At 41.3% G+C, this 24258-nt stretch overlaps 2 protein-coding genes across 3 annotated transcripts in view; both read right to left on the bottom strand.

Annotated features, from left to right (window-relative positions):
- LOC120533322 (zinc finger protein 3 homolog) overlaps positions 1-4210 on the bottom strand; it is a 35709-nt gene extending 31499 nt beyond the window's left edge. Inside the window, exon 1 of one of the 2 annotated variants that reach the window (XM_039760167.1) lies at positions 3989-4210. In XM_039760167.1, coding sequence (XP_039616101.1) covers positions 3989-3996 — 8 coding nt within the window. In that variant the 5' untranslated portion in view covers positions 3997-4210. The remainder of the gene's footprint in view (positions 1-3988) is intronic. The other variant, XM_039760168.1, reaches the window with a different exon arrangement.
- Positions 1-24258, bottom strand: part of LOC120534672 — a 106589-nt gene that overhangs the window by 64146 nt on the left and 18185 nt on the right. Inside the window, exon 4 of the mRNA XM_039762264.1 lies at positions 4355-4527. Coding sequence (XP_039618198.1) covers positions 4355-4527 — 173 coding nt within the window. The remainder of the gene's footprint in view (positions 1-4354; positions 4528-24258) is intronic.

Here is a 24258-nt window from a genome sequence, read left to right as displayed (position 1 = left end):
TGCCAGCAGCAGCATCATTGCTACTGCTATTGGTACAGGCAGGGGCAGCGCCACACTTTTTAAAAGCTTGGAAAAAAGGATGCATCTCACAGCATTAACTTTCCCTTTGTGAGCTGCTGGAAGCTGGGTGGAAAGTGAATACAGTAATCCCTCCTCGATCGCGCGGGTTGCGTTCCAGACCCCCCAACCCCACCCCCCACCGCGATAGGTGAAAATCCGCGAAGTAGAAACCATATGTTTGTATGGTTATTTTTATATATTTTAAGCCCTTATAAACTCTCCCACACTGTTAACATTATTAAAGCCCTCTGGACATGAAATAACACCCTTTAGTCAAACGTTTAAACTGTGCTCCATTACAAGACAGAGATGACAGTTCTTTCTCACAATTAAAAGAAAGCAAATATATCTTATCTTTAAAGGAGCGCGTCAGAGCAGAAAATGTCAGAGAGCTGCGAAAGAAAAGCAAACAATCAAAAAATCAATACATGCTTTTAAGTATACAGAAGCACCGCGATAAAGCGGCATTTTGTAGAGGAGCGTCCGTGTCCTCTGTGCAAACAGCCCCTCTGCTCACACCCCCTCCGTCAGGCAGAGAGAGTGAGAAAGATAGAGAGAAGCAAACAAGCACAGCGCGGGAAGCATATCTTATAGCATTGAGGAGTTTTAGTTAATATGCTGTAATATGCTATTAATTAATATTAATACATGCTCTGATTGGGTAGCTTTTAAGCCAACCGCCAATAGCATCCCTTGTATGAAATCAACTGGGCAATCAAACTGAGGAAGCATGTAACCTAAATTAAAAGACCCATTGTCCGCAGAAAGCGGCGAACCAGCGAAAAGTCCATGATATATATTTAGATATGCTTACATTTAAAATCCGCGATAGAGTGAAACCGCGATATAGCGAGGGATTACTGTAATCTTTAATAAAATCGCTGGGATTACATCAGTATATGAAACGAGAAAACTGTTGAGTGCAGAGTTGAAAGCTGGAGCGGGGCTTTGTGTTGGGGTCTGACAGACAGACACAGGTCCTCGAGTCGGCTCTATGCAGCAGACACAGTGGTGCCTGAGGAAAAGAAAAAGAAACACTTCTCTACCAGACTGAAACTGTGAGTACAATGGACTAGTCCCCCATTAACTGTACAAATATAGATATATTTTTTAGTTGTTGTTAATTATATATGGCGTTATTTCAGTGCCACTATTCTGAGCACTACGTAAAAAATATTGGCGCGTAAAAAGATTGCAAGTGCAAGTGTTGCATTTTGAAGAAATTTATTTTGAGCGTACAAAAGCTGAATTTGAGTGAACAAAATTCATTGCTGCGTGCAAAAAATGTATTTCAGTGTTTGCGCTTATCCATATACACACACACAATAGCACCTCCTCTCGCTCAGTTTTTTCATTTGCGCTTGCTCGCAATGTGTTGCTTGCGCTCACAACATTCTCTGCTGCGAGCGCTCAACTCTCTGTACACCGTTATAAGTGTGCCACAAAACCAACCAATCACAGACTTGGTTTCAAAAATTCTGATTGGCTCTTACGGTTTTCAATCAGCTGCTGTTCAGTATTCGACGACATAAAAGAGAGCTACTCAAATATAATTTGGAGAGTCAGTTGGCATGGTTGTATAATGCAACTACATTATACTACACCAACGATAGTCTTAACAAATAATATATTTTAAAATAAAATAATTAAAGATATTATCCGCAAATTGGGGTTTAATTGAGTTTAGCTGGATTTAGCTACATTTCGGACTGTTTCCGGAATGCAGCAGCTAGCGAGCTGATTGGAGACCGTAAGAGCCAATCAGAATTTTTGAAACCAAGTCTGTGATTGGTTGGTTTTGTGGCACACTTATAACTGTGTACAGAGAGTTGAGCGCTTGCAGCAGAGAATGTTGTGAGCGCAAGCAACACATTGCGAGCAAGCGCAAATGAAAAAACTGAGCGAGAGGGGTGCTATTGTGTGTGTGTATATGGATAAGTGCAAACACTGAAATACATTTTTTGCACGCAGCAATGAATTTTGTTCACTCAAATTCAGCTTTTGTACGCTCAAAATAAATTTCTCCTCAAAATGCAACACTTGCACTTGCAATATTTTTTTACGTGCGCTCAGAATAGTGGCACTGAAATAACGCCATAATTATATCACGAGTCGCACTCGCTATGATGTTGACGACAGAGATTTGCTGCTTCCTCAAAGCCTCCCGCTGCTGCGCAGCTCATTTTGCTCTGCCCTGCCTACTGAGAAACCTGACACCGAGTCATTTGCATACTAAGTGATTGGATGTTTAGCTGGGGGGAGGGTGAGTGGGGGATCTTTACGGAGTACTGTGTGAGCTGCACACACAAACAAAGCACGGAGGGAAAGAGCGAATAAGAGGTGAAACCAATCATCTCATTTATGCCTTTTCCAGTGGATTTTTCAGCTACTGTAGTACATTTTTTCCATATTCAGTTTGTGGGCAATCTATTATTTTCTTTCTCAACTTCTAAAAGTTTGATTTAAGGGGGCACTGCCCCCGCTTGCCCCAGCGTACAGCCGGCCCCGGTAGGGCGCCATCGCACTGCACGGCACACACACCCACACACCAAACACACACTACGGTCAATTTAGGATCGCCATTGCACCTAACCTGCATGTCTTTGGATTGTGGGAGGAACCCCACGCAGACACGGGGAGAACATGCAAACTCCATGCAGGGAGGACCCAGGAAGCGAACCCATGTCTCCCAACTGCGAGGCAAAAAGCACTACCACTGCACCACCATGCCACCCTTGACAATGAATCACATATCTTAAAATTGTTTTTATTCCTAAGCTTTTGACTCCTTCCAGGAATCATCATCAGAGGAAAATGATTAGACTTACCTGGAATCCAAGGCAATATATAGCAGATAAAAGAGGGAGGATAGATGGATGAGGGAGATGGGATTGATATGGTGAGGATCGGAGGGTGTTAATCATAAAGTCTTATTTATGATTTGCATGTTATTCTTGTCCAGCCTGCATATGCTGGGTTCATGTCCAAATGTCTGTAAATGGTGTTTTCAGTGGATAACCATCTTTCAGCCAGGTCTATAGATGAACATGCACATACGATACTGCAAACTGTATCACGAACCTTCACTTTTATATATTTTTCAGAGAATGTACAGTGTCACGAAGCCCGTGTTGCGTCTCGTTCCTAGTAAAGATAATGGGGGTAGAGTCTGTTGTTTATTGGGGGGTGCAAACGGGTGGCAAAAATATATCTTGCCAAAGGCATAATTATTTCACGTGCCAGTCTTGCATGTTTGGAAATGTATGCTGTCTAAATTGGTTTTAGCAAGTTTCAGAATTTTAGGCGGCGTTACTTCATAAATGCACGAGTACATGATGATGTCCAAACTTCGCTATTAACCCTTCAACTACAACTACAAGAAAGCTAACAGAACAGTAACAGTGCGGGCACTAGAATTATGTCTCATTATACATTTTTATTCGTAATTGAGCTCGTATCCACGCTGACTCTTATCTACTGTCACAGACTTCAGTCGGTTCAGCTCGTTTTTCTCTTTTGCTGATCAGAAACCTACAGCCCAACTGACGCCTCAACAACTGGCCGGTAACCAAATCGTCTTTTAACTGGACACCTTGGATTAGAGGGACAAATGAAAATTCGGAAAGCATGTATGCGGAATCGCCGCCTCCACAACTTCAGCAATTCGAGAAGGACACGACCAGCGGAAAAAAAGAGAAATGAACGAATGAATGAATTAGCGGCGGTGTGCCTGGGCGGTTTGAAACAAAAACGGGAATCGATAATGTGAAGTGGACTGCTGATACCAAACAATGGCAAAGATACACTGACCAAAAGAGGTTCCACTCGAGAAAAGTCAGGGCGAAGGTTGATAAACACAGAAGCGCTGCTCTTCACCTCTCATTCAAGTCGCTTGCAGTAACTCTGAGTGGAAGGAATAAAAACTCACGCGTCCATAAGGTATCGTCTCCAAACCCTGATCACTTACCCCTCTGCGTGTCGGTGATCAGGGCCTTTTTACACTTGTCTGTTCTCCTTCATCGCTTGTAAACACGCAACAACATACCGTTAACCGCTAAAGTGAAAGCCAACCAGCAAAAGTTAGAAACTCAAAAGTACTGCTTCCGGTACTGAGCACATCAAAATGTATCAAAATAAAAGCCACTATAAACCCGCAATACTGTGGCTGAGTGCTATATGATGTCATTCAAGGCGACAGAATCTGCTAATGTCTCTTTTTAACCCGTGGCATATTTGTTTTCACACACACCATTTGTCTGTAAGTACACATTTATTAGGTACACATTGCTAGTACCGGGTTGGATCGCCTTTTGCCTTCAGAACTTCGTGGCATAGATTCAGCAATGTGCTGGAAACAGTCCTCAGGGTTTCTGGTCCATAGTGACATGATAGCATAGCGCATTTGCTGCAGATTTGTCGGCTGCACATCCATGATGCGAATCTCCTTCTCTCCAAATCCTGAAGGTGCTGTATTAGATTGAGATCAGGTGACTGTGGAGGCAATTTGTGTACAGCGAACTCATTGTCATGTTGGAGATGATTTGAGCTTTGTAACATAAGTAGTTCTCAGAAGGGCGGCAGGGTGGCGCTGTGGTAGCGCTGCTGCCTTGCAGTTAGGAAATCTGGGTTCGCTGGCATGTTCTCCGCGTGTCTGCGTGGGTTTCCTTCGGGTGCTTCGGTTTCCTCCCACAGTCCACAGACATGCAGGTTGGGTGCATTGGCGATTCAAAATTGTCCTTAATCTGTGCTTGGTGTGTGGGTGTGGGTGCACCCTGCGGTGGGCTGGCGCCCTGGCTGTGGTTTGTTTCCTGCCTTGCGCCCTGTGTTGGCTTGGAATGGCTCCAGCAGACCCTGTAGTTAGGATATAACGGGTTGAATAATGGATGGATGGATAGTTTTCAGAAGTTGGACATGGTCAGCAACAATACACAGGTAGGCATTTAAATGACCCTCAGTTGGTACTAAGAGGACCAAAGAAAATATCTCTCACACCATTTAACCACCACCAGCAGCCTTAATCGTTGATACAAGGTAGGATGGATCCATGCTTTCATGTTGTTGATGCCAAATTCTGACCCAACCATTCAAATGCAACAGCAGAAATTGAGACTTATCAGAGCAGGCAATGTTTTTGCAACCTTCTATTGTCCAATTTTGGCGAGCCAGTGCAGACTTGGGTATCCATAATGTGGAGAATTCAGAAGTGTCTCAAATGTGTGAAGGGCTAAGGAGTGAAAACTGTAAATTAGAGATACTGTAGTGAAGAAACATGGTGAGGGTGTGTGTAGACAGGAATTCACACCTGATGGCCTAATCTAATGCAGAATTATTCATTGATGAACTAAATGTCATTTGTTTCCCAACATCGTAGCTAACATGTTTGTGTTACAATTTTTTCGTAAAAAAGAAATAGGATTTTTTTTAATACATTCATAATCAAAAATCTAATTTAATTAACTTATCAAAATAAAAGGTAAAGTATAAAACAAATATAGCTATGATATTTAACTTATAATATTTATTTATATAGGTAAAATATTTAACATTATTGATTGTGAAGGAATTTCAATTGGAAAAGACTAATTGGAGATTTGGTTTGTATGTCTGTTATCATCCACTTGACACTCAGAATGTTTGCACAATCATTGAAAATTGCTAGAATCAATTTGGACACGGCCTGTTTCTCACATGGACAACTTTATGTGGCATGTTCAAGGGTACAAAATCCTAGGAACCTTTATATCTATATACTAGCAAAATACCCGTGCTTTGCAGTGGAGAAGTAGTGTGTTAAAGAAGTAATGAAAAAGAAAGGGAAACATTTTGAAAATAACGTAACATGATTGTCAGTGTAATTGCTTTGTCACTGTTATGAGTGTTGCTGTCATATATATATAATATATATACACACACACACACACATATAAACATATATATACATATACACACACATATATATATATATACTCAGCAAAAAAGAAACGTCCTCTGACTTTCAACTGTTTTTACTTTCAGTAAACTTAATGTGTAAATATTTGTATGAACACTAAAAGAGTCAACACCATAAGACATAAACTAAAAATGTTTCACAATGTGTCCCTGAATGAAGGGAGGCTCAAAATCAAAAGCACCAGTCAGTATCTGGTGTGGCCACCAGCTGCTTGAAGTACTGCAGTGCATCTCCTCCTCATGGACTGGACCAGATTTGTCCGTTCTTGCTGTGAGATGTTACCCCACTCTTCCACCAAGGCACTGGACATTTCTGGGGGGAATGGCCCTAGCCCTCACCCCTGTCTCAGACGTGCTCAATGGGATTGAGAACCGGGCTCTTCCACTGCAAGGATGATCAGCTGTCCTTCCTGTCTCCCTGTAGCGCTGTCTTAGGCATCTCACAGTGCGGACATGGCAATTTATTGCCCTAGCCACATCAGCAGTCCTCATGCCTCCCTGCAGCATGCCTAATGCACGTTCATGCAGATGAGCAGGGACCCTGGGCATCTTTCTTTGGGTGTTTTTCACAGTCGGTAGACAAGTCTCTTTAGTGTCCTGCGTTTTTAGAACTGTGACCTTAAATGCCTACTTTCTGTAAGCTGTTAAGGTCTTAACGACCATTCCACAGGTGCATGTTAATTAATTGATTATGGTTAATTGAACATGCATGGAAAACATTGTTTAAACCCTTTACAATGAAGATCTGTAAAGTTATTTGGATTTTTAAAACATTATTGTTGAAATACACAGTCCTGAAAAAGGGACGTTTCTTTTTTTGCTGAGTATATATACATACATATATATATATGCACATACACCCACATATATATACAGATCTACACACATACATATACATACATATATATATACACACATACAAACATACACACATATATATATATACACACACACATATATAAACATACATATACACATATACTGTACATATATACATATCTACATATACATACATATCTACATATACATACATATCTACATACTGTATACACATATATATACACTCAACTAAAGGATTATTAGGAGCACCATACTAATACGCTGTTTGACCCCCTTTCGCCTTCAGAACTGCCTTAATTCTACGTGGCATTGATTCAACAAGGTGCTGAAAGCATTCTTTAGAAATGTTGGCCCATATTGATAGGATAGCATCTTGCAGTTGATGGAGATTTGTGGGATGCACATCCAGGGCACGAAGCTCCCGTTCCACCCCATCCCAAAGATGCTCTTTTGGGTTGAGATCTGGTGACTGTGGGGGCCATTTTAGTACAGTGAACTCATTGTCATGTTCACGAAACCAATTTGAAATGATTTGAGCTTTGTGACATGGTGCATTATCCTGCTGGAAGTAGCCATCAGAATATGGGTACATGGTGGTCATGAAGGGATGGAAATGGTCAGAAACAATGCTCAGGTAGCCCGTGGCATTTAAACGATGCCAAATCGGCACTAAGGGGCCTAAAGTGTGCCAAGAAAACATCTCCCACACCATTACACCACCACCACCAGCCTGCACAGTGGCAACAAGGCATGATGGATCCATGTTCTCATTCTGTTTACGCCAAATTCTGACTCTACCATTTGAATGTCTCAACAGAAATCAAGATTCATCAGACCAGGCAACATTTTTCCAGTCCTCAACTGTCCAATTTTGGTGAGTTTGTGCAAATTGTAGCCTCATTTTCCTATTCATAGTGGAGATGAGTGGTACCCGGTGGGGTCTTCTGCTGTTGTAGCCCATCCAGATTCTTCTTTAACTCTTCTGCTTTCTGTATCTTCTGCATTGCATTCAGGTCTTTCAGGTTATCCTGATGTTTTGTCTCATAGTGTCGTCTTAGATTAAATTCTGTAATTCCAGCCACATTAGCTCCACAAATGAGACACACGGGTTCAGTAAACATATACTCAGCCTCCCATCAGTTTTAAAAGGCTCTATTTTCAGAATCACCTTTTGTCTTCGGCATCGTGTGGGCTAGGTTTGCAATAACTTGCAGCATCATAAGCTAGACTTGATTAACGCGGTAAGTGTTCGGCAAGGCAGCTGAAGCGGTGCATTATGGGATCTGTAGTTTATTGTGTTACCAGTGCTTCATATCCCCGGGTCATTAATAACAATAATACAGTATATAAAATGATCTCCGGGCGGATATAATTACGCCGGGCGGATGTGGCCTGGGCCTTGAGTTTGAAGCATATGGACTAAATAGAACTTGAAAAGATATAATTTTTCGAATGTGATCGCGCAATTCAGATCGAGTTGACGTGCACTACAGTACATCGAGCCCGCGTGCTATTGTGGTTTTGCCTGCATGCAATCATTGATGGCGAATAAAGTATCCATTATTCATAAAGCTTCAATTGGTGATCTGTCTTTCTGCGTTAACCGCATATTTTTTATACGTCTCAAACCAAGGGGATGTGAGGCTAAAATGAATCGGGAAGCGTGCGTACATACTCAGTGCATCCCCTCTCGGGAATCGAACCTCGGACGTCGCCACTAGAGGCGCTACTATTGCGCCACGGCGTGTGGTTAGGATATCGCACATGAGTTGAGGTACGGCTGCAATTCTTGAGAGACGATCTATGGTTTGTCTATTTGACCGTATGTAGATCGGGGTATATATATACATTTTTATATATATACCCGCGCTTATGAAGTTATGAAAAAGAAAAGGGAACATTTTAAAAATAACGTAACATGATTGTCAATATACAGTAACAGAGTGTTATGAGTGTTGCTGTCATCAAGGATTTGATTATCATTATTTCTTTCAATCAGGTTCGTATTTGTAGGATGTGTTGTGTTCAAGTTACATTCCGTGTTTGTCAATCGTTGTAAAGATGACAGGTTTCATTCATCGATTCATTTCTTACTGCATCAATAAACAGCTCGTCTTCCTCTTTATCTGAGACCTGACACACTGCATGCACGGGTTTTTTACACTGTCTTCCTTTAGCGGGACATTGACTTTTTCCACCGTGTGCTTTGTTTCCGCAGTAGCTGCACTTATGAATATGCTTGTATGTATCAGACGCTTCATATTTTTTTGCTGCCTTCTCAATTCTGTAATTCGGTTTTTGTTCAGCAGTCTTTGCAACTGTTGCTTTTTGTCTGCGCACTGCGTCAGTTCACGTGAGCCGCTGAATATGCTTTTATATGTCACTCGCTCGCTTCTAATTGTTTCGCTGCCTTCTCAATTATATAATACATGTTTTCTTCAGCGTTTTTTGGAGGTCTTCCTGGTTTTCTACGTACTGCGTGATTACGTGGGAGGCATGATGATGTCACACGAAACTCCGCCCCCACGGCTTTCGAGCTCAACTCCATTACAGTAAATGGAGAGAAATAGCTTCCAGTTATGACCATTATGCATAGAATGTCGGAATGAAACCTGCCCAGCTTTTGTGAGTAAGCTGTAAGGAATGAGCCTGCCAAATGTCAGCCTTCTACCTACACGGCAAGTTGGAGAATTAGTGTCAGTTAGTGAGTGAGGGCTTTGCCTTTTATTAGTATAGATATTGTGAAGGACAGCTGGGTCCCATGCCCGGCAGGGACGCCCCTGCTGCTTATGTTCCGGGGTAGCCACCATGAGCAGTCCAGTACCTCCCCCGGACGCTTGGTGACAGCCTCCATGGCTGACGGTGATTCCCCAACCACCCGCAGGGCTCCATGGGAGATGGAGTCCTCCACAGCCAGGTTGGGGTCTCGGATGGCTGCTACGGGGAGCTGCATGGACTCAGCAACCTGGTTGGACGAATCTTCAGCCCCACCAGGAAGTGCAATTAGGACCAGGTGGTCAAGCACCTGGAACACTTCCTGGTGGGTTATAAAAAGGGCCAGCCACCACCACTCAAGGAGCCAGGGTCAGGACGAGGAGGACTAAGCTTGAGGAGGAGTGGTGGAAGAGAAGACGGATTGTTGGTTGTGTTTATTGTGCTTTAGGACTGTGTTTGGGCTATGTGGCACGGGGAAGATGTCTCCACATATATACACACACATATATATATATATCCTTTGGGGTGCGAGCAGCTGTTGCTGGGGGTGCCAGAATCCATCGAGGAAGAAAAATGAAAAACATTATTTGTACAAAATCTTAATTTATCTATCCATTCCTAAATAATTAAATGGGCAGGCTATTTATTATCAGTGCAATACGCTGCTTGTTAAAACAGATGACTTCCTCTCTTACGTGCACTTAGTGCTGTGTGAGTATTATGAACTCTCGTATATGTTCAATTTCTATTTAAATTTAAAATATAAGTAATTTTTATTTAGTTGACAGAAATATCTTTGGTAGGAATGTAAGTTAAATTACCTGCTGGTACAAACTCAGAAGAACTGCACTCAAATAAAACCAGAAAAATGGGATTTTCATAAAAGATAGAATTATTTGATAAAGAAAGTTGAATCTCAAGTAACAAGCAGGAATTTCTTATATACGGTACTTACTTTGATCCATCTCCTAAAGAATCTGTGAAAAAGACTGGAAGCTTGTACTTTTTTTACACAGAAAATTCAAAGTAGATGTGTTTAGGAGGGATTTATTTATCACACATCAAAGCCACATGGGGTCTGACTCATAATTTAGTCCAGATTAAGTGTATTTTAAAAAAATCAAATGGATAAACAATATGAACTTCCATGCCCTCCATATGCCACTGTAGTCAGTGAGTGAGCAAAATGAACACAAGTTTTATCAAATACAGTGAGCTAAGACTTCAAGAATGAATTCTCAGACCTTCGGGTCACCAGTTTGGACCCAGAACAGGTCTTCATCACACAGCAGCTTGTCTATCTATGGCATAAAGGGATTAATAATTTGAGGTTCCAGTGCTTGGAATTTAAGAATTCCTAATTCTGAAATGCAGCAGAGTCTCTCAAATTGGCTTACATTGAAACTTGCATTAAAAATCAGCAAATCCCACCTTTTGTTCTTCAGATGATTCTACTCCTCACATTCGATTCTTCTCCTGCCACGTTAAAACAGTAATCCATAACCAGGAAAACAGATGCCCTGCATTCAAGTCAAGTTGGGGAGCATGCACTGTTACAGTGCGTTGCCGCACCCACTACACGATGAAACAACTCCGGGTCCCAGTTGGCAACCCCCCAAGCAAAAATGCGGTCCAGTCCCACCTTCTGGAAATGACCCTCTATCTGCCACAGCCAGGTGTTACGTGGGTGACCTCTTGGCCTGGTCCAGCCACTTGGGTCCCCAAGAATGAGGATCTTATCAGCCAGATCACCCTCGGGGAATTGCGCCACATGGCCGTAGTGTCGTAACTGACGCTCCCTCACAATGCAGGTAATGTGCCTCATTCGGGACTCCATGAGCAACTGCTCATTCAACACAAAGTTAAACCAATGGTATCCAAGGGTATTCTGGAGAGACACAGTACCAAAGGAGTCCAATCTTCATCTCAGGTCACTGGATAGAGTCCATGTCTCGCAACCATATAGCAAGACAGGAAGCACCAGCTCTAAAGACTTGGACCTTCGTCCCTTTTCCAGCGACCTCATGACCCCTCATGCTCTCCCAATCCGGCTACTGACTTCATAGGAAGAGTCACCAGAGACATGAATGTCACTGCCAAGGTAAGTAAACCTCTCAACAAGGTCAACACTCTCTCCGCAAATAGACACACTGCTGATGGCTGTGCCCAAGAGGTCATTAAAGGCCTGGATCTTGGTTTTTATCCAGGACACTTGCAAGCCCAGACACTCAGACTCCTCACTCAGTCTCTCAAGCGCCCCGATCAGAGCCTCCATTGACTCAGCGAAGATCACAGCATCGCCAGCAAAGTCAAGATCCGTGGATCTTTCTTCACCAACAGATGCCCCACAGCCGCTGGACCCCACGACCTTGCCCAACACCCAGTCCATGCAAGCATTGAACAGAGTAGGAGCAAAAACACACCCCTGAAGAACCCCAGAATTAACTGGGAAGAACACAGAGGTTCTACCTCTACTCTGCACAGCACTCACAGTACCAGTGTATAGACCTTGCATTCATTGGATAATAAAAGTTTGTCATTTGCATATTGCTTCACTGTGACTGTGACCTCCAAGTCAGACGTTTTAACCTCAAATGGAGACTCATGCATACAATAAACAGTAACTTCTTGCACTATGTATGATAATATAAAAAAACAAACACCTGAAACAGAAACATCACTTCAAGAGAGGCCCACCAAATTAACAAGTTAATTACAACAAGCTAATTAATTAAAACAAACTAATTAAAACAACAAAGAAGCTGATTAATTAATTAAGTGTGCAAACTCAGTTATAGGACACACTCTGGATCACCTGGAGGTCGTAGTGAAGGAAAACTTGAAACAAAACTGAGTGCCATTATGAGCAATGCCGCCCATCCTCTCTGTGACACACCAACATGGAGGACTTTCAACCAATGTATTATTCAGCAGAAGTGTGTGAAGAAACACTAGGAGAGACTCTTTTACACTAACAGCAATATACTTGTATAACACCTCACTAGGACTGGGACAGCCAAGTCAGAACTTTTCTTCTTTTTGAATTTGTCTTGTTTTATACTCATTCTGGAGTGTGTCTAGTCCAAAGTATTTGTGCATATTTATTTATCTATTGATTTATCTATTTATGTACAGTTAGGTCCATAAATATTTGGACAGAGACAACTTTTTTCTAATTTTGGTTCTGTACATTACCACAATGAATTTTAAATGAAACAACTCAGATTCAGTTGAAGTGCAGACTTTCAGCTTTAATTCAGTGGGTTGAACAAAAAGATTGAATAAAAATGTGAGGCAACTAAAGTATTTTTTAACACAATCCCTTCATTTCAGGGGCTCAAAAGTAATTGGACAAATTAAATAACTGGAAATAAAATGTTCATTTCTAATACTTGGTTGAAAACCCTTTGCTGGCAATGACAGCCTGAAGTCTTGAACTCATGGACATCACCAGATGCTGGGTTTCCTCCTTTTTAATGCTCTGCCAGGCCTTTACTGCAGCGGCTTTACTTTCAGTTGCTGTTTGTTTGTGGGCCTTTCTGTCTGAAGTTTAGTCTTCAACAAGTGAAATGCCTGCTCAGTTGGGTTAAGATCAGGTGACTGACTTGGCCATTCAAGAATTTTCCACTTCTTTGCTTTAATAAACTCCTGGGTTGCTTTGGCTGTATGTTTTGGGTCATTGTCCATCTGTATCATGAAACACCGCCCAATCAATTTGACTGCATTTAGCTGGATTTGAGCAGACAGTATGTCTCTGAACACCTCAGAATTCATTCTGCTGCTTCTGTCCTGTGTCACATCATCAATAAACACTAGTGTCCCAGTGCCACTGGCAGCCATGCACGCCCAAGCCATCACACTGCCTCCACCGTGTTTTACAGATGATGTGGTATGCTTTGGATAATGAGCTGTTCCACGCCTTCTCCATACTTTTTTCTTGCCATCATTCTGGTAGAGGTTGATCTTGGTTTCATCTGTCCAAAGAATGTTTTCCAGAACTGTGCTGGCTTTTTTAGATGTTCTTTAGCAAAATCCAATCTAGCCTTTCTATTCTTGAGGCTTATGAGTGGCTTGCACCTTGCAGTGCACCCTCTGTATTTACTTTCATGCAGTCTTCTCTTTATGGTAGACTTGGATATCGATATGCACGTACCCCTGGAGAGGGTCGTGCACTTGGTTGGCTGTTGTGAAGGGGTTTCTCTTCACCATGGAAATGATTCTGCGATCATCCACCACTGTTGTCTTCCGTGGACGTCCAGGTCTTTTTGCGCTACTGAGTTCACCAGTGCTTGCTTTCTTTCTCAGGATGTACCAAACTGTAGATTTTGCCACTCGTAATATTGTAGCAATTTCTCAGATGGGTTTTTCTGTTTTCGCAGCTTAAGGATGGCTTCTTTCACCTGCATGGAGAGCTCCTTTGACCGCATGTTGTCTGTTCACAGCAAAACTTCCACATGCAAGCACCACACCTCAGATCAACTCCAGACCTTTTATCTGATTAATTGATAATGACATAATGACGGACTTGAACACACCTGCCCATGAAATAGCCTTTGAGTCAATTGTCCAATTACTTTTGAGCCCCTGAAATGAAGGGATTGTGTTAAAAATGCTTTAGTTGCCTCACATTTTTATGCAATCGTTTTGTTCAACCCACTGAATTAAAGCTGAAAGTCTGCACATCAACTGCATCTGAGTGGTTTCATTTAAAATTCATTGTGGTGATGTACAGAACCAAAATTAGAAAAAAGTTGTCTCTGTCCAAATATTTATGGACCTAACTGTATTTGTTTATTTATAGAGCTTATGTAAAAAGCCACATTTCCCCCTGGGGAAATAAAATAAAATTCTGTCTTTATTAACAGTAACTCACTACTCTTTGTATCAAATTATCAGATGTGAAAATTGGGAGTGGAGTTGGGAGTGGAGTGAAGGTTCAACGAGGTATAAGATGATCATCTCACACAACTGTGGGTCAGCAGTATTCAGTCATTTGATCAAAAATACTGTTTTGTCTCTTAAGTTTACATCACATGTGATTTTTAAAAGGGTGATTTGTATTTCAGCTATCGGTGTTTGAAACAAGAAATTTATTGAGAGAATAATGTGGTGTGATCCACATCCATCCATCCATCATGCATTCTTCTATATCCTAACTACAGGGTCACGGGGGTCTGCTTAAGCCAATCCCAGCCAACACAGGGCGCAAGGCAGGAAACAAACCCAGGGCAGGGCGCCAGCCCACCGCAGGGCACACACACCCATACACCAAGCACACACTAGGGACAATTTAGAATCGCCAATGCACCTAACCTGCATGTATTTGGACTGTGGGAGGAATCCAGAGTACCCGGAGGAAAGTTAGGAAGCAAACCTGGGTCTCCTACTACCCACTACGCCACCATGCCACCGTGAACAAAACAGTTAAGTTTCATTTCATATTCTGTTCCAATGGATTGTGTGTGTTAAAGCTAAACTTTTGCATTCTTGTATTTATATATTTCAGTGACACATAAGACATCACTTCCAGACCAGAACACATCACTCTCTGTCTCAGGATTTAAAGCCGCCATCTTTTTTCAATCAGTTTTGTTTTGGACTCAAAGCTGTGAATATATATATTGTACATTGATGGTTGCCCCTTTTAAACCCAACAGACAGACATTCTGGACACTGGTTAAAAGCACCAAGAAGTATTTTATTATTTCTTCTTCTCACACGGTGCCTCCAAAGCAGCACAGCCATAATAAATTCAGCAATAAAGCACAATATTATTCAAGCGTTGTCCACCTCCTCCCAACTCTGCTAGGTCTTCAGCAGTCCTTTATATAGTGCCCGACCCGGAAGTGCTTCTGTTATTCCTTCCACGTGACTTGACAGTACTTCCAGGTCAGATGGAGAACTCAAGTTCTTTAGTCAGCTCGAAAGTACTTTGGGGCTCCTGTCCATGTAATCCATTAGTACTTCCAGGCTATAGGGAAAGTACGACTTCCCCGGTTCTTCGACAGCTCCCCCTGGCGGCATCCACGGCACCCAAAAGGGCTGTGACACCAAACTCCAAGTCCCAGGATGCCCTGCGGGAATCCAGGGCACCAGTATACTCCAGGGGAGCTGCCATCTAGTGTCTTGGGAGAGGTAATGACCAAAAGTTGCTGCTTTCCCCTATCTTTTCCTTCTCGGGGCTTCCCGGCCAGTTTGAGATGCCGGTCGTCGTCCACCACAATATATATATATACACTAGCAAAATACCCGCACTTCGCAGTGGAGAAGTAGTGTGTTAAAGAAGTTATGAAAAAGAAAAGGAAACATTTAAAAAAAAAACATAACCTGATTGTCAATGTAATTGTATTGTCACTGTTATGGGTGTTGCTGTCATGAATGATTTGATTATCATTATTTCTTTCAATCAGGTTCACATTTGTAGGATGTGTTGTGTTCAAGTTACATTCCGTGTTTGTCAACCATTGCAAAGATAACAGGTTTCATTCATCGAAGTGTTCACTACACAAATCGCTACTCGTGAATGTAAGATGTTTAACAGGCATTCCCGGTATTAACTTGTGCTAAACGTACCATGGTGTGACGTAAGGGGAGCTGACTGTAAAAAGGCAAGGAGGCGCGTATTTTGAACGAAAAGGGAGAAGACAGGGAAGGAGTGGAAAAGTGAGAAGGAAAACTGTTTAAATAAAGAGCTAGGAAGATGAATGGAAAGAAGCAGCCAGCGGTAAAGCAAGGAAGACCTTGTAATAAGAACAGTTCGGTGCACTTAGAAGGTGTAACAATAAGATTGCTAAGCCTTACGAAAATGTGCACGGAGGATTTAGAGAGACGCACTGGGAGAAGTATAATCTGAACCTCTCTACAGTTTTGTTTATTTTCGGGTTGTAATGTTCATCAAATTTACGTATCATCTGGTCCAGTGGCGGACCGTGCATCTCACACCTAGGCCTTCAGTAGTGCTCCCTCTCAATCAACCCACCCTCAAAACTAATTTATGGTTATAAAAACCATCTTAATATGCAGAAATACAGTATAAAGAGCCGCTGCATCGCAGATAGATAACTCCTGTAGCCACAATAAATGCCTTTATTGAATAGACAAACCAGGGGTGAACAAGTTCCTTTCTACTGCAGCTACAGCCGCGACACACATAAAAACATCAATAATAACTCATAAACTTGCAATATTATTTAGGAAAATCGCAACATTTTACTCACCAAAAATTCGGATTATTTGTAAACAAAATCCATCCTCCTCTCTTTCCTCAAAAACAGTTCAATTACTCTGTTGTACAGATTATCCGTGCGCTTCAGTTCCATCAAAAAGTCCCTTTCTATCGCCATCGAAGCTAATGCTGAAAGTCGAACCTGCCCTGTCGTATTTCTGGCATGAGTTTTAATTCGCTTTAGGGCGGAAAATGCCCACTCAAGAGAAGCAGTGTACACGGGAATGGTCACCGCCAAATATACCAATGTGAACAGCTGCCCCATGCTCTCATTCAGATTTTTCTGATGAAGGAAGTCAAGGAGATCAGTGGGAGATTTTCCTGCAAAATCATCCATGGCATACATTACAGTCAGTTCTGTTTTTAGTCGAGACATCAAAAACTGCTCCGTGGCTCTTGTGTTAAACTGGAGAAGGCTGCATGCGGGAAATTATTCTTGTAGTCCTGAAACTGCTGGGGGTCGAGAAGCGAGACAAACATCAGATTTTCGTGGTCTTGAAATCTGGCCTGTGTCTGGCAAATAATATTGTCCAGAATCCTGCCATGGAGTTGGCGGTAGTGCGTGAGATCTTGCTCGGGCGCCTGCGTGCGTTCAGTGGCCTCGTAGAGTTCCTCATATCGGCTTCTATCCAATCAATGGGTCTGAATACAGTGATGTTGCCGTACGCCTGTTAGAGGGCCCTACTGACACCAACTCAAAATCTGACTGGTTGAAGCAACAGGTTAATCAACATTTATTCTGTGTTAGAGGGCCTGCAGAACGGATTGTGAAGGCCTCTCTGCCTGGCAACAAATGATGGCTGAAATGTGATTGGTTAAATGCTTTAATATGAAAATACATGTCTGGAAGCAGCACAACCATCGGAAAAGATATGAAAGGAAGCGGACAGACTATTTGGAATTATTTAATAAGTATTCATGGACAAAATATAATTAACATCAGATTGTGATTCAGATATTTTTTTAGGCCAGCAGAGAAGGCATAACTTCGCCAGGTCTTTAGCATCGAGGCTTTATACCCTGCGTCTTCTCATTAAACTGGTATCTCGCGAATATCTTGTACGATCTTGCGATGTCCACGGCTTTATTTAATTTTAGCTCAGTCCTGGCACTTAAAAGTTTCTCTCGCACTTTCGCTGAGGGAGGGTTTCCGCAGTAGCTGCCCTTATGAATATGCCAAGCACAGTCCTTCAACCGCGAATATTTACCTTATATGGGCAGACACTCAATTACGTGGGAGGCGTGATGATGCAAGACGCAACTCCGCCTCACACGGCAACCGAGCTGCAGGCTATGACAGTATATGGATGAAAGTAGGTTCCAGTTATGACCGTTACGCATAGAATTTTGAAATGAAACCTGCCTAACTTTTGTAAGTAAGCTGTAAGGAATGAGCCTGCCAAATTTCAGCCTTCTACCTACACGGGAAGTTGGAGAATTAGTAATGAGTGAGTGAGTCAGTCAGTCAGTCAGTCAGTCAGTCAGTCAGTCAGTCAGTCAGTCAGTCAGTCAGTCAGTCAGTCAATGAGGGCTTTGCCTTTTATTAGTATAGATAAATAGAAGCAGAGAGATCGCTAGGGAACTGTTATTTCCCCAGCACGCTAGATGGCAGCAGTCCCAGATATCCCCACCCAGTGGGAAGCCAGCAGGGCATGCCGGGAAATGTAGTCTGGTAGGACAGCCCTGCTGTTGTCACAGGAAGCCGCAAGAGTGTGTTCCAGGGAAACAAGCTCCCTGCTCAAATAATGGACTCCCGTGTGACCCGGAAGTACTTCCATCAGGCAAATGCCCTGGCACAGAAAGTACTCCCAGGTCTGTAATAAAAGGGACCGCACTCCCTTACTCAGAGAAGTCAGAGCTGGGTGGTAGAAAGGCAACACTTGACTGGAGGAGGGCAGTGCAATGGTGAAAGAACATATTGTGGAGAGAAAAAGACCAGTGTTTTGTGCATATTGGTGATATTTTTGGAGGCATTAAAATAAAACCTTTGTTTGTTTTTGATAAAGGACAGTGTTTTGGTGATCGTGTTGGGGTTTGGGGCTCACTGATGCCTGGGGTTTATCACAATATATAAGTGTGTGCCAAACTTAAATGCAAGACTAACTGCTTCATCCAAAGTATCCTCAGTATCTTAACTGGCCATTTCATTCTTAAGCTCTATTTATCTATCTATCTCTCTACTCAGAAAGCCCACTGCAAAACAAGGTAACCAAGTCTTCCCATCCCAAATCAGCAGTTGAACAATGAAAATCAATGTTGAGAGGTTTAACTTGATAAACCAGGAACCAGATAATATTTACCATTGAGTTCTTAAGGAGGTTAGTGAGTAAAAATATAAACCCGTGACGCATATTTTTAGGAAGTTACCGTGCACTAAGAAAATTCTGAAGGACTGGAAAGACAAATATTATCCCATTATATAAAATGGGTAACCGGCCAGATTGAAGCAATTATGGGCCAGTAAGCTTAACATGCATCACAGGAAAATTTATGGAAGGAATTATTAAGGATAAGATTGAGCAACACATGGAGAGTACAGGACTTTTACTGAACAGTCAGCATGGGCTCAGGTCGTGCTTTACTAACATGTTGGAATTCTATGAGGAAGCAATAAAAGGATATGATCAAAGTGGAGCTTATGATATTATTACTCTTTAATTTAATATTGTTTTTGTATCAGTATGCTGCTGCTGGAGTATGTGAATTTTCCCTTGGGATTAATAAAGTATCTATCTATCTATCTGGACTTTCACTTGATGAGATGCCACAGGAGAGGTTGGGCATCAGACTAAAACAAGTGGGAGTTCAGGGTGTAGTGTGTAGATGGGTGCAGAATTGGCTCAGACACAGGAAGCAGAGGGTGATAGTGCGAGGAACCTCATCAGAATTGGCTGATGTTAAGACTGGTGACCCTCAGGGGTCAGTGCTAGGGCTGCTGCTATTTTAATAAATATAAATGATTTAGATAGGAATATAAGTAACAAGCAGCTTGAGTGTGCAGATGATACAAAGATAGGTAGATTGGCAGATGATCTGAAATACACTGAATCATCACAGAGGGAGTTTGATAGCATACAGGCTTGGGTAGACTTGTGGCACATAAAATTTAATGTCAGTAAATGTAAAGCATTACACTTAGGAAATAAAAATGTTGGGTCTGAATACGCAATGGGAGGTCTGAGAAACAAAAGTACACCTTGTGAGAATGAATTAAGATTCACTGTGGACTTGACACTATGAACCGCCAGACAGTGTTCAGAAGCAATTAAGAAGGCAAACAGAATGTCAGGTTATATAGCGCCTTGATGTGTGGAGTACAAGTCACAGGAGGTTCTGCTCAAGCTTTATAACACACTAGTGAGGCATCATCTGGAGTCCTATGTGCAGGTTTGGTCTCCAGGCTACAAAAAGGACATAGCAGAGCTAGAAAAGGTCCAGAGAAGAGCGACTAGGCTGATACAGAGCTACAGGGGATGAATTATGAGGAAAGATTAAAAGAGCCGAGTCTATACAGTTTAAGCAAAAGAAGACTAAGAGGTGATCTAACTGAAATGCTTAAAATTATGAAGGGAATTAGTTCAGTGGATAGAGATTGTCATTTTAAAATTAATTCATTAAGAACACGGAAACACAGTTTTAAACTTGTTAAAGGAAAAGTTTGCACAAATATTAGGCAGGTTTTTCTTCACACAGAGAACCACAGACACATTAAACAAGTCACCAAGTAGTATAGTAGGCATTAGGGAGTTTCAAAATTTGACTTGATGTTATTTTAGAAGAATAAAAGTAGATAGGACTGGTGAGCTTTGGTGGGCTGGATGACCTGTTCTCATCTAGGTTGCTCTAATATTCTAAAAAAAAATGTTTACGTAGAGAGTGGATGAGAAGACTATAACTGCCCCTCCAGCAACCCCCACTTGCCGCTAAAATACAATTCGGTGTTTCAGCCAGTGTAACTTTTCATTTAAAATATTGCTTTGCTAAACATGAAATCCATTCATTATGTGTTTTCACTCAGTTCATGCCAATTCCAATGTAGAAGAAAATGTATTTGGGTTTCAAAAGTGAATAAAATTGTTGTCTTTACATCTACACTACAGCTAAACATTGACACAATTGAGTCTATAAAGTATTAAGCGAAAAGGTCATTAGTGTTTTTAGATGCTTTATATTATGCAGGACTGTAATACAGGAGTTTCGATTTGTGTGTGGATGTTTTATTAACCTGGTAAATAACTGGATTCCAAGGGCACTGAACTTTTTTGAAGCTAATACATTTAAAATGAAAGGAAGAATACAGTCTTCAACTGGTTTCAACACCTTTTTGACATGTAAATATTAGAGTTTGGATTTGCTGAAGTACAACGATTTTTCTTGGTATTCAACAGGCCATTCTTATTGCTACAACATTACACATAACAGTGTGCCGAGTGGAAAAGTCATAAAGACGTCTGAGGACAAGTACGTTACATGCACATTTATTGGGTGTGCATGACGTGTTCACATAAGTAGTATTCTTTAGCATCTGAATGAACTATTAAAGTTATTAATAAGTTTGAACCAAATAAGTGACAATGATTTAACTAGTATATCATCTAGATGGGATTAAGACTCTAACCTTACTACCTCTGCTAAATACACCTCCATCAGGCAAATGCATAAGCTCACAAATTATGAACATCATATATGCAATAAATAAATAAGGTACAGGAATGACAGTAGCTAAAGGTTGTGATTGACGCCCTGAGAATGAAAGGACGGGGAAGGCAACAACTTTGGAAACTGTCTCTCTCAAGACGCAAGATGGCAGCTCCCCTGTAGTATAGCGGTGTCCTGGATTCCCCCCGGGAATCCTGGGACTTGGAGTTCAGTTTCTGAGCCCTGTTGGGAGCCGTGGGTGCCGCTAGGGGGAGTCATACTTTCCCTAGGAGTACTAATGGATAACGTGGACGGGAGCCCTGAAATACTTCTGGGATGACTAAAGAACTTGAGCTCTCCTTCTGGACACCAAGTAAAAGCACCAAGAAGTATTATTTAATTATTTCTTCTTGCTCAGTGCCTTCAAAGCATCACACCCACAATAAACACAACTAAATGAATAGCAAAACACAATTCTTCTCTCCTCCACAACTCCCAGCAAGCCCTGTCACACTCCTCCTGACTCCTCCTCCCTTACTGGGTCTTCAGCAGTCCTTTATATAATGCCTGACCCGGAAGTGTTTCTGTTCTCCCTCGCACGTGACTTGCCAGCACACCTTCTGGGTACCACCCCCAGCCACTCACCAGACTGTTTATTGGAATATAAAAATCACTAAATGAAATGCTAACTGTAAAATAATGCCTTTAAAAATCAAGAAATTAGATGCCATTTTATTTTAATTATTGCTGTTTAAAATCAACCAAATATATGGTTTAGGTCTCTTTCTTATTAGTGCTATTGGTCTCATAACATTTCTTTTTTGCCCCACCCTGCACTCATATGCATTGTGCTTGGCACAGATGACCATACATCAGACCCAAGCTAATTACCATACATAACCTGCATTGCATTCTTATAAAGAACCACATCCCACTGACCCTTACATGTGCTTAACAGCTGCAATATCACACTCTTCTCCACAAGATGGCTCTGATTTTCTAAAACCAAACACTACTCCGCATTTTGCACTTTTTGTGGTGTCAAAGTCGGATTCAGGAGTTAGTTCAAAATGGGAAGAATACCTTTATTGACATGTACGGTACATGAAGTCACTCAGTACATGGAAGGATAAAATGGAAATTTCATTATAAAAAAAAAAAATGAGTAAAATACTTATGTGGCCGGTCGTTCGCCATTTCTAACAATGGCAGTGCAAGGACAACTCCATAGCTGCGTCTTCCCACATAACATGCTTGTTGCATGATGTTTAGATCAGTGGTCTCAAACTCCAATTTGAGACCACCGTGGCTGCAAGTAACCCTTTTCTTAATTAGTGACCCGTTTTTGCTGCTAATTAACTTCTTTTGAATTAATTTTATTTGACTTGCTCTTGAAGACACAGACCCCTTAATTGTTTCTTTTTCCTTAATTAGCAGCCAAACAATAATGAGATACAAAATGAGCCAAGACAACTAGTGTCCATCATCCAATACCTAGAAATAAACAAAGATGGAAGGTCTCAGGAATGTTGATTTGCTCAGGTCCTCAAAACATTTGATCAGAAAAGAGTAAAATCAACAATTTCAGAAATGTCTGCTAATGTGAAATAAGAGCAGCAACATGCCCTGGAATTAAAGAACGGGTTTAATTAATGACAAGAATCGACGCCAAATTTGCAACTGACTGGTTGGAGTGAAATTAGTTGGAGTTTGAGGCCCTGACTTAGTTGGTCTTCTTGTTGGCTCCCTCTCTGCACATTTCATTTCTGTTTGGGGGCCATTTAAGGAAAGAAATGAATCAATTGAGAGGAATAATGAAGAAATACAGAAGAAAAAAAATCTTAAAACAGCAATTAAATTAAAATGAATTTACAAGAAGTTAATTAGTAACACAAACAGGGCACTCAATTAAAAAAAGGGTAAGAATGAAAACTTGCAGCAACAGGGTCCTCCAGCACCAGAGCTGGCGACCCCTGGTTTAGATCATTTAACACCCAACCTGGACTCACCGGTGTCTTGTGCAACTAACTCTGTGACACAAGCTTGATAATACCTGCCTAAAAAATAAAAAAACAGTGCTTTGTAAACGGCAAAAATATTTTATTTGAAAAATGAGTTGTTCGATGTAACTTTCTTTTATAGAAATACAAATATAAATACAGAATGAAAGAGAGATGTTAGATGTATTTTTTAAAATAGAAATACAAACACTTTTCTAAACTTTTATCGTTCAGATACCAACACCCAATCTTTAACTTTTTCTTCTATTTTTTATCCTTCAAAAGTTTTAACAGTGTTGAAGGCACAATTCCAAAGGTTTGTGCTACATCCTTTTTTTTCATTCTGGAATCAACTTTTTCCAGGATTGCAATTCTTCCTTATAGCGTAAATGGACGCCATTTTTCACTTTTTTAAATTTTCATCGCAAAGAAAACTTTGAGAAGTGCTATGAAACTCGAACCACACAGGTTTCCACACATGAACTACCCACATGGACACACTGCGTAACACCGAGTCAGAATTCGGCTATGTGTATGATGTCTCACCTTTACGGTCACCGAGACTGGAAATTTCACAACAGACTGTCATTTTCTTTTGGTCTAACAAGAAAGAGACAGCTTGCTGCAGGTTTCCCCGAGACTCCTGCGAAAGTGTAGGTATTTATTTTTTTTAAATCGCATCGTCTTCGGTGGCCATTTTTAGTCAAAAAAAAAAATAATTAAATTTACATTTTGTTAAAATGAAATCTGGTTAATATGATGTTGTATGAACGTTTGTCTGGGGCAAAAAAGTATTAGATATTTCAAAAATTGTATTACATTCTGTACTCG

Source organism: Polypterus senegalus, chromosome 8 (assembly GCF_016835505.1).
Source record: "Polypterus senegalus isolate Bchr_013 chromosome 8, ASM1683550v1, whole genome shotgun sequence".
Classification (NCBI taxonomy): Eukaryota; Metazoa; Chordata; class Cladistia; order Polypteriformes; family Polypteridae; genus Polypterus; species Polypterus senegalus.
The sequence above is the reverse complement of the archived record's forward strand: the minus strand, read 5'-3'. Positions and strand labels throughout refer to the sequence as shown.